The sequence below is a fragment of the Ursus maritimus genome, unplaced genomic scaffold (assembly GCF_017311325.1).
Source record: "Ursus maritimus isolate PB19 unplaced genomic scaffold, ASM1731132v1 scaffold_6, whole genome shotgun sequence".
Classification (NCBI taxonomy): Eukaryota; Metazoa; Chordata; class Mammalia; order Carnivora; family Ursidae; genus Ursus; species Ursus maritimus.
In genome coordinates this window covers 13222498-13239031 of record NW_024426774.1, presented here as the reverse complement: position 1 = coordinate 13239031, position 16534 = coordinate 13222498, and the positions used below count along the sequence as shown (strand labels likewise).

The window sequence follows — 16534 nt, the reverse complement described above, 5'->3', positions numbered from 1 at the left end:
GAGATAGAGACAGACCTGAATTCTAATCCCAACCCTTTCACTCATCTATAGAATTAAAATAGTCTCTTATTCTTTTTGAACCAATCACTTCGTTTGAGAAATGAGCAAGTGAAGGGATTCGGGGAGGTTATTTTCATACCAGGCCTGGCACAGGGAGTGTCTGCCCCAAGCCCTGTTTCAGGCCCACCCTGTGGGGCTGAGTCCTCCCCCACTCCCTCCTCCTTCTTATCTGTTCATCTCCAGGCACCCTGTCCCCTGCATTAAGAGAAGAGGCGCCCGCCTTTACTTCACTGTATCTCAATGCAGCCTGTCTGCCTGGGCCTTGCTATTTACCATGATGCTAATTCCTTCTGCAGCTACGTGATTTGGGTTCCTGCAAAAGAAAAGGCATGATTTTAGTCACACACAAGCACACGAGGGTACAGACACACACACACACACACACACAAGCACACACAAGCACACAGACAAAATAAAAACAAGAATGCTATAGCCCTTTACTTGATGCAAATCTTTCTAAATAAGAATCCAGATGTCAGGCGGGTTGCTACACAAAATATGGGTGAGTTAGCCACAGAAAGAAAGCTCCCGCCACCGAAATAGTGAGAGAAGATCAATTGTAACAATTTTACATTATTGACACAATGCATTCCAAATCATTGATCCTTTAAAATACCTTGGACGGGCAGAGAAGGGCCCAGCAATCGGTCTCTTTGCTACGGGCTCCTCTCCTGAGAAACCGTGGGAAAACTGGAAGCCAAATACCTGCTTGTCTGGCTTTTAAGTGTTCTGGTGGCTTCAACAAGTCCAGTGGGAATTCCCTCACAAGTTTGCAGACGACAAAGTCACCACGCTTACTATATATAAGAAACCTATGTGCCGCTGTTCCGTGAGCTAGTCCAGGTCTTTAAAGCTGTCCTGTCCCTCCCCTGCCCAGGGGCTGGCATGTGTCGGGGTCCGGGGCTCAGGCGCTCTGGGGCCGAGGCTCCCTCCCGCCGTTGAGGAGATCCGTGAGCTCCCCGATGTACTTGATGGTGTATTTCAGCGTCTGGATCTTGGTGAGCGGCTGGCCCCCCTGGCTGTAGATAGGGGGCAAGTAATTTCGCAGGGTGTGCAGGGCGTCGGCCAAAGTCCGCATCCGAAGCTTCTCCCTCTCGCTGGCCTTCCGTCTCCGCTGCACAGACATCCTGACTTTGGCGCCCTTCTGGGCCTTGGGGCCCCCAGCGCCCTGCAGGTACGCAGGCTGGAAGGCTAACATATTGTAGTCCACCTCCACCAGGCCACCCGTCCCACTGCCCCCGCTGGTGGCACCTCCGTGCCCACAGGGCAGCCCAGCCACAGCTGGACGGGGAGAAGAAGAATAGGACTCCAGCGAGGGAGCCGGAGACAGGCTCTGGGTGGGGGAAGCCTGGTTCAACTCAAAGGGCCCTGCCCTGTTGTTCCAGTCCCAGGAGGACAGCAGGCCGGGGCTGTCCGAGGGGCCCAAGCCCTCTTCGAGGCTGAGGAAGGTCTCACGCAGGTTGTCCATGCCTGGGGGACAGCTGCAGAGAGAACGGCTCCCTGGCAAGTGAGAAAGAAAGTTCTGCCGCCAGCCAGGGCAGAGCTCTCTTTTATGATGGTGGGGGAGAAGTGATGAAGTGGGAAAGAGGGCCGGGGAGGGGGAGTTCAAAGGAGACACCAAGGACCAAGATGGAAAATGAACTCTTCAGGTGTCACTTTCTCCTCATTGATAATTAGCATCTTCCAGCTAAAATGTCTTTAAACAAAAAGGCCTCCGAGAGAAGAAAAAAGGAATTATCTTGTTGTAACTAAACCAATTAAGGCCGCCTAACTAGACTTAGCATTGTCCTGTGGAACTCATTAATGAGGGAGCCAAAGAAAACAAACCTGGGGCAATTTGCAGCCTGGAGGTGGTGGCCCAGGGCCCTGGTGGAGAGTAGCAGGGTGCCCCAGAGGACCTCCCTCCCCAACAAGACCTAGAGAGCTCAGAGCAGATGGGGTGTACTGGAGGAGAAGCAGTAGGGTCTGGGGACAGGGAGCCCCTCTGGGCTTGGATTCCCCAGCATGTCAAATGCAGAGCATAATAGCTCTTCCTTCATAGGGCTCTGGGGAGGAGAGCACCCCGCAGACATACAGCAAAAGCCAGTTTCCCTCTTGCCTTCCTCTTCAGCACATTCTCCTGAGTTTTGGGAGAGTGTGGACATGCCTCCAACATGCCCCCACTCAGAATGACAAAGGCCAGCAGCTCCAGTAAACCCAGAGCCTTAGTGAGCAGGAAATACCCGTCAAGAAGCTTAAAGCCCTTGCTTTAACAGAGCAGGTCGGGATTCCCCGCAGCAAACAGAGCTAGTGAAACAGAAAACTCGTTTAAAGCAGGGAGTCTGCAGAATACCTGGCATTTTGCCTTCTGAAGGTCTTTTAAAAATCCAGCTGCAGTGTCACACCTTGTTTTTTGAAATGTATAGAGGAAGTGTGAAATTAACTGGGGAGCCTGTTTTCCCCACCATCGCTCCAAATGCCGCTGAATGTGTTAAGTTGGATGGCCCTGCTAGTTTGCTTCACTTCCTATATGCTCTGAGATCGACCCTGTGTGTTGGAAAGAGGTCTCATTCCCCATTTGTCCCCTGCACGGAACTTATTCTCCACGTAACTAATTCTGCAAATGAGTATTAACATCAGATCTGAGTGAGTTATATACCAGAGTAGTATTAACGTGTTCTTGAACATAGTTAAGTCCCTTTGCAGTTATTGAAAAGAAATGTCAATGGTCTAATTAGCACATTCACAGTGTTTTTTAATTAGCTAGGTTCAGGGAAGAAAAGGCGAAAGCAGGTAATTTGTAGAAGAATGCTCTTAAATTTGTCATTTACTAAAGGACCCTAAGCCATATCTTGAAGAATAAGCATTAATGAAACATAATAAGTGTAATAATCTGTCCTCCTTTCCCCTCTCTGATCTTTCTTTTCCTTCAATTCCTATTGAGAAGCCTAGAATCTGCTAATACCATTCAAGGAAATTTACATATATTATAACTAACCTTTGTTTTTAAATCTAATTTTACTAATGAAAATGCTGAGGTTCTAAGAAGTTAAGAGACTCAGTGAAGATTTCCCTGGCAGGAAGTAGTAGAGCCGAGATTCCTAGTAAGACCCCAAAGCCCACTTTTTTTAAAATCACTTCTCTCTATTTTAGTTGGTTGTACTAGAGACAGGTGACCTGAATGTGATTCAAAGTGGAAGGAGGGTCTCAGTAGACCCGAGGTAGCTGTGATGGCCACTGTCATAGTAAGCTTTTAGTCCTCATAGTCTAAACGGCACGGTTTCCTATGTAACACTACATCTGCTCTCAGACTCGAGTTCTTTTATTTTCCCTTTCTATAGCTTCTTTCTAAAATTGCTTATTTCTTAAACTTCTATTTTTAGAAATTTCACTTCCTAAAAGAGATGGTATCTGTCAAATGCTTGGTGCATTATAGACACTTAGTAAGTGTCTTTTAAGCAAGTGTCTGTTAATGTCCTCCGTGGTCATACTCAGCGGTATCAGAAAGACTTACTCTGCTCTGATTTCTCCACCCCTGCTCCCACCCGCCAGGAGTGCCCCTCCCTGAAAACCTGTTCTTAAAGCAGGGAAAACTGCCTGGCTTCCATGTTTCTCAATGGACGCTCTCTGGTAAGAAATCAACTAGAACCAAACGTGCATTTCTCCTGCTAGTGCCCGTGAAGTATCATATGCTCAGTGTGTGGAAAGTGGAGGTCCAGGACTGTATACCACCATTCGCACTTGAAGACTACGTTTGGGCACATACTAGCTAGGAGTTTCTCTATGTCCATTGAAAATAACACAGACAATTGGGCAATGCTAGACTGGACCCTGAAAAACCTAGTGGAGAGTGGGGCCTAGTGGAAAGATGAGCCAGAGTTCACCTTCTTTAGAGCACATGGTTCAGCCTCTCAGGGCCCTAGTAAAAGGAGGATGATAATATCTGCCTTGTCTTCTTTATGAAGTGCATTTCTAAAATAAGGTGTATGGACCAAAGGATCGTTGAACCTCCCTTCCAGCTCTAGAATGTGATGAAATGTGTTCCTATGTGAAGGCGCTTGATTAAAAGATCACCCACCATCCCAGCATGAGGGACCTAGAGACAACTGAGTCTATCCTTTTATCTGCATCCTAGAGATGCCGATGACTTGTTCAATGTCACACCAAAAGGCTGTGGCCGAGATGCGAATAGAAAGCAAAGTTGTCCAACTCCCAGATCTGTCATTTTTCTTCCCTAAAAACTAGTACAGATTCAAGTGATACACAGACTTCCATATCGGTCAGACTACACAGTCCCCACATGACTAGGATATTAGGATAAATATCTTAATATGCATTTAAATGTCCCTCAACAAATACTGATAATCTATTGTGACGACAATTGTAACACACTGAAAAGAAGTCCCCAACCCTGAGGTATGTTCCCAAGGGGGCTTGCAAAACCTCCTGGTCCTATTTTCCAAAAAGTAACATGGAGATACAGATGGCCTCTCCAATCCCAGTCCCCATGCAGGCTTCCCATTGCAGCTCTCCCCAGTGAGGAGGACCCAGGATTTGCCACACGGATTCGTGAGTGGCCTAGTATCTAAATTTTCACCTAGTGTCTAATTTCACGTCTGAGGGGATGCCAGTCATATCCCTGGTAACAATAATGTCAGGGGATGGACGACTGGGCATTTTATAACCTATAGCGGAGATCGCAGAGAAGCTGGTACATTCTGCGACTGGCCAGGAAACGAGGCAGAGCCACTTATGAGAACTCGACAAATACTGCTCAAAGAGTCAACAGGAAATGGAGGGCAACAGGCTGCTCCGATGCCTGAACCTATACGCACCTGTGGTCCCAGTTCACTGCCAGCCCATAAGGCATGTCTGTGCAAATTAGAAAAATGCCTAGCTTGGCCTTCTTTCGGCCCCCACTGACCTCCTGGACCAGGCTCTTGGCGCAGGGCTCAAGCTCCACAAATGGTGGCCCCGGGGGGGACCCTCCGTGGTAGTCTCCTCTGCAACATTAGCATTTTTCGTACTTTAGTGACTGTCCAGACATTGTTGGACAAATAGAAAGTGACAGTTGTGGCAAAAGTGTGTCCACTGGAGTCAGACTAATCTTAATTGCTACAGAGTAATTGGACCTTGGACCTGTTCACGAATCTCTCTCAGCTTCAGTTTTGTCTGTACAGTTGAAATACTAATACTCCCCTCATAGAGAACACATGTTCACCAGGTCTGTACATGGTAAGCTACAAGTATGGCCACTGATGTCGCCTTAAGTACGAAACCACGTTCAGTGAATTCTTGATTCCTTAAGAGAAGTTAGAGCCACAATACATGTGGCGACAAATACATCTCTCCCATATTTTTCAGCTTCAAGTCACCTCTACTTAGAAATCATAATTCCCTCCTTCAAATGAAACCTTTTTTTTCCTTTTCTTTCTTTCTTTTTTTTTAAAACAAAACCAATTTAGACCAAGTGCTTTACAAAGAGCAATAGTTGTGCAGGGCTGGCGGTGGGAGCCATCAGTCCCCGAGGCATTGCCTATAGATTATGTAAGGACAGTGCCAAAGCTGGCCGACAGCTGGTCTGTGTTTTACCGTCACTCCGCAGAGCCCACTCTAAACAGTGACACAAATAGAGCGGGCATTCCTCACCAGGGTGATCACTCCCACCACCGACCTACCCTTGGTAACCACTGCCCAAGAGAACTTTGAACTTAGGCTCAGCAGTTTGGAACTGTGACCCACGGCACCCCAATCCTAGTCCTGGTTCTGACCCTGCTTTGTATCGAGTGAGTCATTCAACCTTTATGTAGCTCGGTTTCCTCATGGGAAAGTTAGGGTCACCCTATTTCCCATGTTGCTAAGACGCTAGAAAGACTTAAAACTGAAGCTTGCCTTTGGGAAATGGAAAGGGCTATAGGACTATGTTGAGATGTTTTCAAGGTCAGCAAGAGTAAGTACTGTCACCAGTGAAATCGTCTGCTCCAAACCCAGCAATTTTGCCACGTGACATAATACCAAGTAAGTCAGCATGGAAGCTGGCTCTTTCAAAGCCTGTCTGCGGAGAAATAGTGCCATCGCCAGACCTTTGAGAAGCCTCAAGATGGAAGGTCTATTCCCTCTGTGACCTCCTGGATCTCGGAACCAACCGCGTGAGGCAGTTTGCGCGGGCCATTTGCTCGAAGCAGAGGGAGGGCTCCAGTGGATTTCGACTTCTCATGATGCTGCAGAAAATCCTTCAATAGATCAGGAACTAAAAAAACTAATCCTGGAAAGGTGCCTGGGTGGCTCAGTCAGTTAAGCGTCCTACTCTTGATTTCAGGTCAGGTCGTGATCTCGGGATTGTGAGATGGAGCCCTGTGTGGGGCTCCATATTCAGTCTGCTTAAAATTCTCTCTCTCCCTGGGCACCAGGCTGGTGCAGTTGATTAAGCTTCCGACTCTTGGTTTGGGCTCAGGTCGTGATCTCAGGGTCCTGGGATCAAGTCCTGCATCAGGCTCCACGCTCAGCAGGGAACCTGCTTGAAATTCTCTCTCCTTCTCCCCCTCCTGCTCCTGCTACCTCTCTCTCTAAAATAAATAATTCTTCTCGGGGCGCCTGGGTGGCACAGCGGTTAAGCGTTTGCCTTCGGCTCAGGGTGTGATCCCGGCGTTATGGGATCGAGCCCCACGTCAGGCTCTTCCGCTATGAGCCTGCTTCTTCCTCTCCCACTCCCCCTGCTTGTGTAAAATAAAATAAAATAAAATAAAATAAAATAAAATAAAATAAAATAAAATAAAATAAAATAAAATAAAATAAAATAAAATAAAATAAATAATTCTTAAAACAAAACAAAAAAAAATCCTCTCCCTCTGCCCTGCCCTCCCTCTCTTGAAAAAAAATTTTTTTAAACTAATCCTGGAGTCTAATTAAAATGAGAGCTACTCTGCTAAATTCCCACCATGTACTGAGAATTAAACCTCTTTTAGATTTATTAGGTCATCTTAATTTTCATACAACTCTGTACGGTAGAGGTTATAATCCACACTCTAAAGAGGAGGGGACCTGTGTTCAGAAAGGGACCCAGCAGACACAGCAAGAGGATAGAAAGGCAGGACAGGCACTACCTAGGTCTGCATGAATGCCACGGCCAGGCTCCTTCCACTGTATACCCTGCACCCCAGAAGCTATGTCACCCGTGCAATGTAATCACTGAGGACTTCTGCAAGATGCGGGGCTTGGTTCGAATCCCACCTCCTCCAAGAAGCCTTCCCTGCCTGCCTAGCCCTCAGAACTTCTCCTTTCTCTTATGGACAGTACGTAGCTTTGACCCCATTCCTTTGACACTAGCATATACTGCCCGATGTTCTGGGTATCTCTCCACAGTAGTCTGACTTGCTTTCCCAATTATGTTGCCAGTTCCTTGAAGGTATGATGATTATTTTGCTGGGTCTTCGCGTGGTGTGCAGAGCTAAGAAGGTGACCATCAGTTAGCCTGTTGGTTTTTATTTGATACATGTTGAGTGCCAAGCACTGTGCCGGTGCCGAGAGCAGAAAGTTAAATTAAGAAGGGTTTGTCTTCATGTTGCTTGAAGTACTGAGGGCGGAGATGGAGAAGTGAAACTACTGACAAAACAATGTCTATGTGCTGTGACAAACAACCATAGGGCACACGCATGGTTGTATGTGACAACCCTGGGAGTCCTCTGTAACGTGTCCCCATGATAATATTAGCACTTTAGTGCTTCGGTGGCTGTCCAAACACTGGTGGATGGATAGAAAGTGATATTCGTGGGGCGCCTGGGTGGCACAGCGGTTAAGCGTCTGCCTTTGGCTCAGGGCGTGATCCCGGTGTTATGGGATCGAGCCCCACATCAGGCTCTTCCCCTATGAGCCTGCTTCTTCCTCTCCCACTCCCCCTGCTTGTGTTCTCTCTCTCACTGGCTGTCTCTATCTCTGTCGAATAAATACATAAAATCTTAAAAAAAAAAAAAAGTGATATCCGTGTCAAGAGGAGAGCCACTAGAGGCAGACTACACCTGAGTCAAATCTTAGAAATATTTACACACCGATAAGGGGCACAGGAAAGAATCTGGAGGACTTTCTGAAAGACATGACTTCTACAGTCTTGCTTTCCAAGTAACCCTCCTGTGGGGTCCTAAGAGTATGCTCCTTTAAAAGCAGAGCCGTTTTAACAAGGTGAAAGGTTAGGGAGCTCCTTCTAGGTATTGCTCGAAGGTTCGAGATAGCGTGAATTTGCAGGAAACCACTAGCAGCTCCTCGTCCGCAGCGGGTCCAGCAGAGGCTGAGGTTGGAGAGGAAAGTCATGTCCAGAGGGATGAGGCACTTGGACTTTACCCAGCAGGTGACAAGGAGCTTCTGGTCATCAGGATTAGGTGGAAGCAGAGGCGGATTGGGCCAGCACAGCCCTGAAGCCCCCCTGGCCAGCTGCTTGGGAGAACATGCCTAGAGGCCAGAGCTGCACCAGATTTTATTCTACATGCTTAACTCAGATGAACTCCCATCAGTCTTCGCAGCAACCCTACAAAGTAGGTGCTAGTACCATCCCTGATCCTGTTTTACTAATAACAAAGTGAGGCACAGAGGGGTTCAGTCCCTTGCCCAAGACCCCACACATGATGACTGGTAGCCCCAGGATTCGAACCTACATAGGCTGCCTGAGGTCCAGGCTTTTATCCATTGGCTAAAACAACTGAGAACGGTTGGAGGCATCGGCATGACGGTCCCTGTAGTGCTCTTGAAGCCACAACTCAAGCTTGAACTACAACTCAGGAAATATGGGGAGACTGATTGGAGGCACTCAGTCACGTGGCCAATGTATACAGGGCCCTTGAGATGGGCTCAGTGTACCAGCATTGCAGGGGCTGAAAAGATGTAGTAAGTTTACACTTTCTGTCTTCATTCCTAAATTAAGCACCCACAGAGAGGTACCCCCTTTCTTGGCCATACCCAGGGATGATAGCAATAATAAATGGATTTAGTACTAACTGCTTTGGATGATTGATTTCATTTACATCTTACAAAAATCCTTTAAAGGAAGTACTATTTTTGTTCTATTTTACGTAAGAAATAATTGGGGCTTAGAGAAGTTGAAGTTACCCAAACCCATGAGATGAAAATGTGGAGAAGACTTGACCTAGGCTCAGGCGGTCTGAGTCCAGAGCCCCAGGCTCTAGGGGGTGATTTTACATCATGAGGGAGGACATGGGGGAGGGAGGGTTTCGGAAGGAGCTTTTGTCGCATGTCGTGAGGACTGCAGCCCTTGTACAACTTTGGGCTCTCGGTTCTAGAATAGAAGACATCTGTCTCCCCCTACCACTTTCTAGTACTTTCCCTGTCCTAAGTCTGTGCCGTTTTCTTTCTCAAACAACAGGTAAGGTTGATATTTAAGCATATTTTCCTATTGTTGAAAATTCAGAGAGAATGTCTTATGATTTTGTAAATAAAACACTTTGCAGTATTAATGTCAATAATAGCGCTGAGAACACTTTCCTTTCTTGTGGACTTACAGCCCTGAGCCTGTGCTGGGCCCCAGAGGAGAGCCTCGCACACACCATCTCAAGTAATCCTCTCCAGTCCAGTGAGCTAAGCATCATCCTCGGCTTACAAGAGAGGAAGCCAAATTCAGACGCGAAGGACCTGGCCCAAGGTCAACAGAAGCCACTTCTCTTTGCAAGGCCACACCTTCACCGGACAAGTCTGCGGCCCGCCCGCCCCGAGTCAGCTGTGCCCACGTAGCCACTGTCTGCTTCCCTGCCCCCGGCTCTGCCCTCAGCACGGGACACTGAGAGGCCCTTGTTCTGAGAGCTGCCCTTAGCCTTTGGGGTTCCTGCCTGCTCTGGGCTCCACACACCTCCCTGACCTCTGGATCTCCCTCAGTCCCTTGGCCCAGCCACAGCCGCCCGGAACCCCACCAGCCAGACTGGCCCTGGCCTTCCTAGTGGGCAAGGGATGGAGTCAGCATTTGAAAACACTCAGGACTAAATGGAAAACCTGGACCTTTTCACCTCTTCACACAATCTTGGCCCCCAACTAACACAGGACAACGACAACAACAAAAAAATCCAGATAATGCTTGTGGGACAAGGGAATATGGGATGTGTGTCTGTCTGTCTCTGTGTGTTTGTGTGTGTGTTTGTCTGTGTGTGTGTGTGTGTATCCGTGTGTGTTAAAAGAAAACACCTAAGTGCTATGTGATATCTTCTTATGTCCTTGAGCTAGTAAAGAGAAATAAAAGTAGCAATTTCCTACACAGTTAAGGAGAGAGCGCCTGTGTTGTCAAGCGTGTGAGAGTTTTAGCAAAGCCAGGGTGAGGTACTTGGAGGATTACTTTCATGTCACTGCCATCCCGTTCACCACTATGCAGGGAAGTAATAAATATTTTTGGCTCTCCTAATTTGAGTCTGAGGCTCATTATAAAGCCAAAACATTAGTATTTTGGTCTTAATCCTCTTAAAAACAAATAGTAAAACATCACGCAATGAACGAATAGATGATTCTCACCGGCTGAGTATTTGACCAGGACAGAAGAGCAGGTAAAAAAACAGGACTAAAATAATTTGGCTTATTTCATGGGAGAGATGAGAGACAGAAGACAGACATGCCGAACTACAGAAATCCTTGAGAACAGAAAGACAAAACCATCGTGTACTTCTTAAGCCATTAATGAGGAGGATTCCCTGACCCCAAATTAGGTTTATTTCCACCCCGTTGCTAAGCTGTATCATGAAGAAGGACAGCATCCTCCCTCCCACGCAGTAGTAGGGCTTCCTTTCTCCTCCAGCACTCGGACGACCTGAGCTCAAGATCCTAACTCATCAACCCACTCCCCAGCCAAGCGCTGTGTGAATTTTCTTTGCAAAATGAATGTAGATGGAAGCCAAGCTAGTGTGGCCTTCCCTCAGAAAGACTCCATTCCCGACCAGCCATGTCCCTGCGGGGTCTCTACGCCTCTTTCTCTTTTGAAAATATAACTACATAGGTTCATTTGGGGAAAAAGAAAATGCAGCCTGTCTGCACAAAACAGGCATTAGGTGGTACACAGGAGGGTTGGAGAGAGGGGGTTGCAACATATGCGTGAAGAATCATAGAATCATAGAATAGAGGAAGTGAAGCTAATTCTCCCTTGAGAGCAGTGGGCAGAACGCGTTGGCTAATCTTAGTGCATAGAAATCTGAGCAGTTCCTCTGGTTCAATAATCTCGTGTCAACATTTTGCCCCAAATAGCTGGGGTTTTTTTTACAGACCAGGGAGGGGAAGCAGCTTCGAGTGCTTCTCCACTGATTCTTCAGCAACTGGCTAGCAAGATGCAAAAAAAAAAAAAAAAAAATCTCATGTGTTACATTTACACCTACTCCCCTTTTAAGCTGGATTCTTTATTACCAGTGGTATTTGGGGTGGCGTTTTAATACCCATGTCAAAAAAGTTGAAAGCAATTTGCACTGAGGTTGTTCTCTAAGGATTTGCCTCTGTTCTTACCAGCCCGAAGAGCAAAAACGTGTGAAATTACTTCTTTAGTCCTCTCCAATGCCAGAAATCAAGATGCCAAAACTGCTGGTGTTAAAATGAATACTAAAAGTGTTTGTAGGAGGGTATCTGTATAACGCCCCTGCCTATTTTTAGAAACATTGGCCTTTACTTTGGGCCATTTTTAATTCAGATTTTTTTATTTGCAAGTTGATTGACACCTAAAAAGCAGAAAGGAGGCAAAGAACAAAGTAGGGAAAATATTTCTCCTAAATAAGAGGGTCCAAAGGGTATTGTTCTGAAGAACTCATACAGATAAGAACAACACAGGCTTGCCATTGGGGAAATGAACGAGGGGACGAATAAACAGTTCACAGAAGAGGTACAAGGGGCTGGTAAATACAGAAGAAAAGATCACCTCCACGGTGATCAAAGACATGGAAATGGAAACAACAGGGAAAGGCCATTTTTCACCTCCTGAATTGGCAAAGTTGGCAAAAGGGTAAGGAAGTGGTCTTGCCCACGCGCCTCTTGTGGAGGAGTAAACTGGCTAACTTGTTGTAATATTTTAAGATAGCCAGAGTGCATTTTAGATTTAAGAGTACCTTTGGCACATGAACTTATCCTATAGAATGAAACAAGTTTGCAGTCAAATATTTATAAACAAGAATATTAACATAATATTAGGATAGTGAAAAATTAGAAACAACTGTGGTATCTAACCACAAAGGAGGGATACATAAATTATGTCCTCTCCATACGATGGAATACTACATCGTTGACGAAAATCGTATTTGTGAGGAACACGTAAGAGGAAATATAATCTAACGGGAAAGTTTTTAAGCAGGATATATAAAATTAATACTTTGATCCAATGACATTTTTTTTCATAGAAAAATGACTAAGTGTTAATGAGCGGTTGTTTCTGGTAATAGGAATTGAGGGTAATTTTTCTTCATTCATCTTACTTTTCTTCTCCAGGGGTAGTTTAGTGTCACGGTTTGAAGCAAAGACTGTCGCCCAGTGTTCCTAGATTCAAATCTTGACCCTTCTCCTTTTATAACTATGCAATCGTAAGCAGGTAACTGAATCTCTCAGTGTCTCTGTTTGTAATTTGGGGATAATGAGAGTACTCACTGCACACAATTGTTATGAAGACTCATATATGTAGAGAGATGGCATGGTACCTGGCCTTGGATAGAGTGAGCACGCCATCCTTGGTAGCCGCTATTATTCCTTATAGTTGTCAGTATTTTCTAAATTTTAAGAAGCTATGACTTTAAAAAATCAGAATTTTCAAAGCAGTGACCAGGCAAGGAGGATAGCCTGGGTAGGTCCACGTGTGAAGGGAAAAGACTCAGGAACCACACAGTTGCCCTCAAGTTGAATCAAAGCATCGGGGTAGTATATTTACTTAAAAATGAAGAAAAGACAAAGAAGGTTGGAAGGCTGGAAGGAAAGACGGAGGGAGGGAGGGAGGAAGGGAGGGAGGGAGGGAGGGAGGGGATTGAGGGCAAGCATTCTTAGAAAGATAATGGGACGGTGGCAAGTAGGACACAGTAAGGGTTGCTGAGTCCTCATTGGAACTCCGTGTTTAGCATGCATGTCATATAGTTCACATGCACGCATTCCCACATTTGCATCACAACAAGATCACCTAGGGGAAGAGGAAGAATTATTTTCAAAAGAAAGATTCCCAGGCCCCTCTCTTGGAGATTCTGATTCGATAAGTCTAGGCTAGGGCCAGGTAATCTCTTTTTTTAATAAGCAGGGAAGTAGGAAACCTCTGATTTGGACAGATAAAAGATCTCCAGGCGTTCAAGAGCTACTGAGTCTGGCACCAGGAAGCCAGAGGCATGTCCAGCACAGGTGTCTTTGTCTAGATTGTTAAACACACATGAACCTCAGGACACGGGGAACAGGACTGGATGACTTCTAGACCTTCATAGCTCCTTGATTTTTTCATGCTATTAAAACCTCTCCTGATAACTTCTCTGCTTGACATTTAAGGTTATCCATATTCTGGCTTATCCTGACCCTTTGAACTTTACGTCCCCTTTCCACACACCCCCTCCCCCGCCCCCGGTCCTCAAGCACATTCTCTACACTGTCCCTAAACCACAATTTCTTTTCTTGGCCTTTGCCTGGGCTGTGTCCCTCACCCTCCCTTAACCTCTCCGATTCTACCAATCCCTCTCTGTCCTAGCCGAATGTCTCCTCCAGAAGCCTTCTGTGCCCCAGCCACTCATCAGTGACATTTACATGGACAGCCAAGTTCAGAAGGCTGTTGTCCTGCCCTGTATTGCTCAGTGACTTACTTGTCAACCTCAGCAAGAAGGACCTTGATCACGACAAATACAAGAATATCGCCTTATAGCACATCAAAGATTTCCGTATCTATTATGTCTCTTCACCACAACCACAGGAAGAAGATAATGTTATCACCTCCATCAGAGAGTTGAGGAAACTGAAGTTGAGGGAGGCTTTCTTGCTCGCCTATGGCAAAACTACGCAGAGATGGCAGAATTCAAAGACTGTACCATGGGTAAAAGGAACAGGGGATCCCCCCCCCCATGAAAATTTCCAACGTGGAGGGTTAATGAATCACTTTCTTTGTTGTCCAGACCGGGGTGGTGGAGAGGGAGGCCAAGCCCCGAGGCTTTGAAGAACAGCTGCCTCTCAGGGCTGAGATGCACAGACTTAGCTGGTGGGCTCACGATCATGATCGCAGCTGTTGCTGGCTTTAGGGAGCCCCACGGCTGTTACCAGGAGATGGACTCAAAGAGAGCAGGAAATAGAATCCTGTGAAAATAACTGTGCTTATGTGTAGGGCAGGCTATTCTCCCTTCTCGAGGCTCAAAACGTTCTAAAGGTGTAATGTCCTGAGTCCTTATAGGAAGACCAGCTTTGGCGAGTACAAGGGAGGGAGCCAACAGAGAGGAGGTAAGTGCCTTAAACTAGCCTTTCCTGAACAGTCTTGGAAATGGAAAGCAGAGTGTTTGAGGGCTGCTTTTTAATTATCAGCATTTGTGATAAGCCCTGAAGAAGAATGTTCTTGGTAGAGCTGGGGAGCCCTAAGAGTGCCTATGGAACAGACAGTGGGACTGGGGATAAATGGCTTGCTTCCCTCCCCTCCCATGCCTTCCCTATAATACCAGCTGTTGCCATATTATGGACCTTAGTGTCTTTTTTGATGCTGAAGGGACTGTGCCTGCAGATGAGCCCTCACTCTGTGTTCTCTTTTGATATCTTTATTACCTATCTTACTTGTCCCTAAGCTTCCTCTTCCCTCACCACATTTCCCTTTCCTCCAGTCTGGACTTGCCTTTCTCACTCTCCGGGGAAGACTGGTTGCTCCTCCCATTGCTATTTCTTGCTAGTGTAGGTTTTCTGCCTAGGGTGAGTGGTGCCACCCCACTGCCTATCCAAATCCTCAGTGTTCTTTCTGGTCTACTCTGACTACCAGCCTCTGTTGCACGTATAGTGAGTGCTAAGCAGGCCGACACAAGGGGCGGTGAGTGGATCTGTGGCCCCCAGATGCCAACCTTGGCAAGGGTTCCTTACCTGGCACCTGATTCAGTGTATGAAGTCCCACAGTGTTTCCCTCGTCGATGCTTATCCGCCGCCTTTGCCCCACCCTCTCCCATTTCTGCCGGAGTGTAGCACTGGGGGCTTTCTTTGAGCTGTGCGCAATCACTCAACGCCATTCTTACTGGGCTGGGAGAGCAACTTCCTCCTTCTTGGGGCTACCCAACTAGCTTTGCTCTCACGAACTCGCTTCCAGATTGGCTAATGCATTCAACTTGCAACACACATTTCCCAAGACTAGAACAGACGTCCACAGTGTGATAGAGGACTAGGCTTCGGGGTGTCAAGTACAGCACACGACAGTGATCATGTATGTGTCTGTGTAGATTATACTGGTAAGGAGATCTATACATTTCACAAAGTGTTAGAAGTTTTGTATAAAACAAAAAGGGCTGAGAGTTACCGGATGGATGGATAGCAATTATGAGTACTTTCTACATAGAGAAAATGTCATTGGCAAGCTAGTAAAACGGTGCCAAGTTGGGATTTTTTAGTAACCCTGTCATGAGCAGGTCAATTATTTACCCCAGAATGGGTGATGTCAAGATGCAGAAAAGTTTCCTTAGGAGTCAAGGTCAAAGGTGACCCTCAAGGCACAGCGAAATGCCACAGTGTCTCCTGATAGTTACGTGTGGGTATAGCTCATTTCTGAGGAAAACTATGGTCAAGAAAAAAGGTTTCGGCAGAAATAGGTTGCAAGCTATACCTTAAGAGCACTTGGGGTTGGGCCAGGACCTGCTGGGTAAGATCTGAAGCTGTTGGACCAGCGTCATCTCCTACCCCTGCTGTTCTGAACACTGGGGCCCACAGCTACGCGGTTGATGGGGAACCATTAAGAAAAGAGCTTTCTTAGGAGCAGTCCAATCCGCACCAGAATCTACCCTGGGTTCTCGGGAGCGGAGATTTCTGCATCTGTAGCCAGTCTTCCCGGACAGGAACTTACCAAGAGCCTCTGCTGTGAGGTTGGGTTCTATCTGAAAAGCGCAGAAAGGATGCCTAGGACTCCCAGTCTGCCCCCCCCCCCAGCTCAGCAGGATCAGAAGGCTTTGACAAGGAACTACAGTGGGGGAAGGGAAGAGGCATTCCCTCTCCGGACTAGAGATGGGATGGGGAGTGGAGGTGGGGAAGCTGCGGCTTGAGCTTTGAACGTGATCTCTCAACCTCAACAGGAAGACCCAGCACCAGCAACAACTTTCTTATGGCTCCCAATTTGGCACTTCTAAGGCCCCCTCTCTGGGGGTGGGGGATGGATGTTTCCAAGGAGGAAGGGAATTCACAGAATATCTGACCTGGAACAGACAGCCTCAGAAAATCTGGGGAGAGCCCACTGTCTTTGTTTTTCAGTGAGGGGGCCCTCTTGGTCAAAATCCTACCGAGGTTGTGGGTGAGCGCCTGATGATTTTAGGTTACAGACTTGACCTCGAAATGATGGCATTCATCATTT

The 16534-nt window shown here is 46.8% G+C and overlaps 1 protein-coding gene across 2 annotated transcripts; it reads right to left on the bottom strand.

The window, feature by feature from the left end:
* Positions 1–21: 21 nt before the first annotated feature.
* Positions 22–15187, bottom strand: MSGN1 (mesogenin 1). 2 transcript variants are annotated; one of them, XM_040622904.1, is made up of 2 exons: positions 15067–15187; positions 22–1560 (listed from the first exon to the last, which is right to left on the bottom strand). In XM_040622904.1, the coding sequence occupies exon 2, from the start codon at positions 1526–1528 to the stop codon at positions 965–967; it is 564 nt and encodes a 187-aa protein (XP_040478838.1). In that variant the 5' UTR covers positions 1529–1560; positions 15067–15187; the 3' UTR covers positions 22–964. The 2 variants fall into 2 exon arrangements, with proteins under 2 accessions (XP_040478838.1, XP_008698626.1); XM_008700404.2 differs by having other exon boundaries at positions 22–1772; positions 15067–15172.
* Positions 15188–16534: the final 1347 nt, after the last annotated feature.

Bases quoted from the DNA above. Each gene is read 5' to 3' on its own strand.
- MSGN1 (XM_040622904.1), bottom strand. From the start codon at position 1,528: ATGGACAACCTGCGTGAGACCTTCCTCAGCCTCGAAGAGGGCTTGGGC.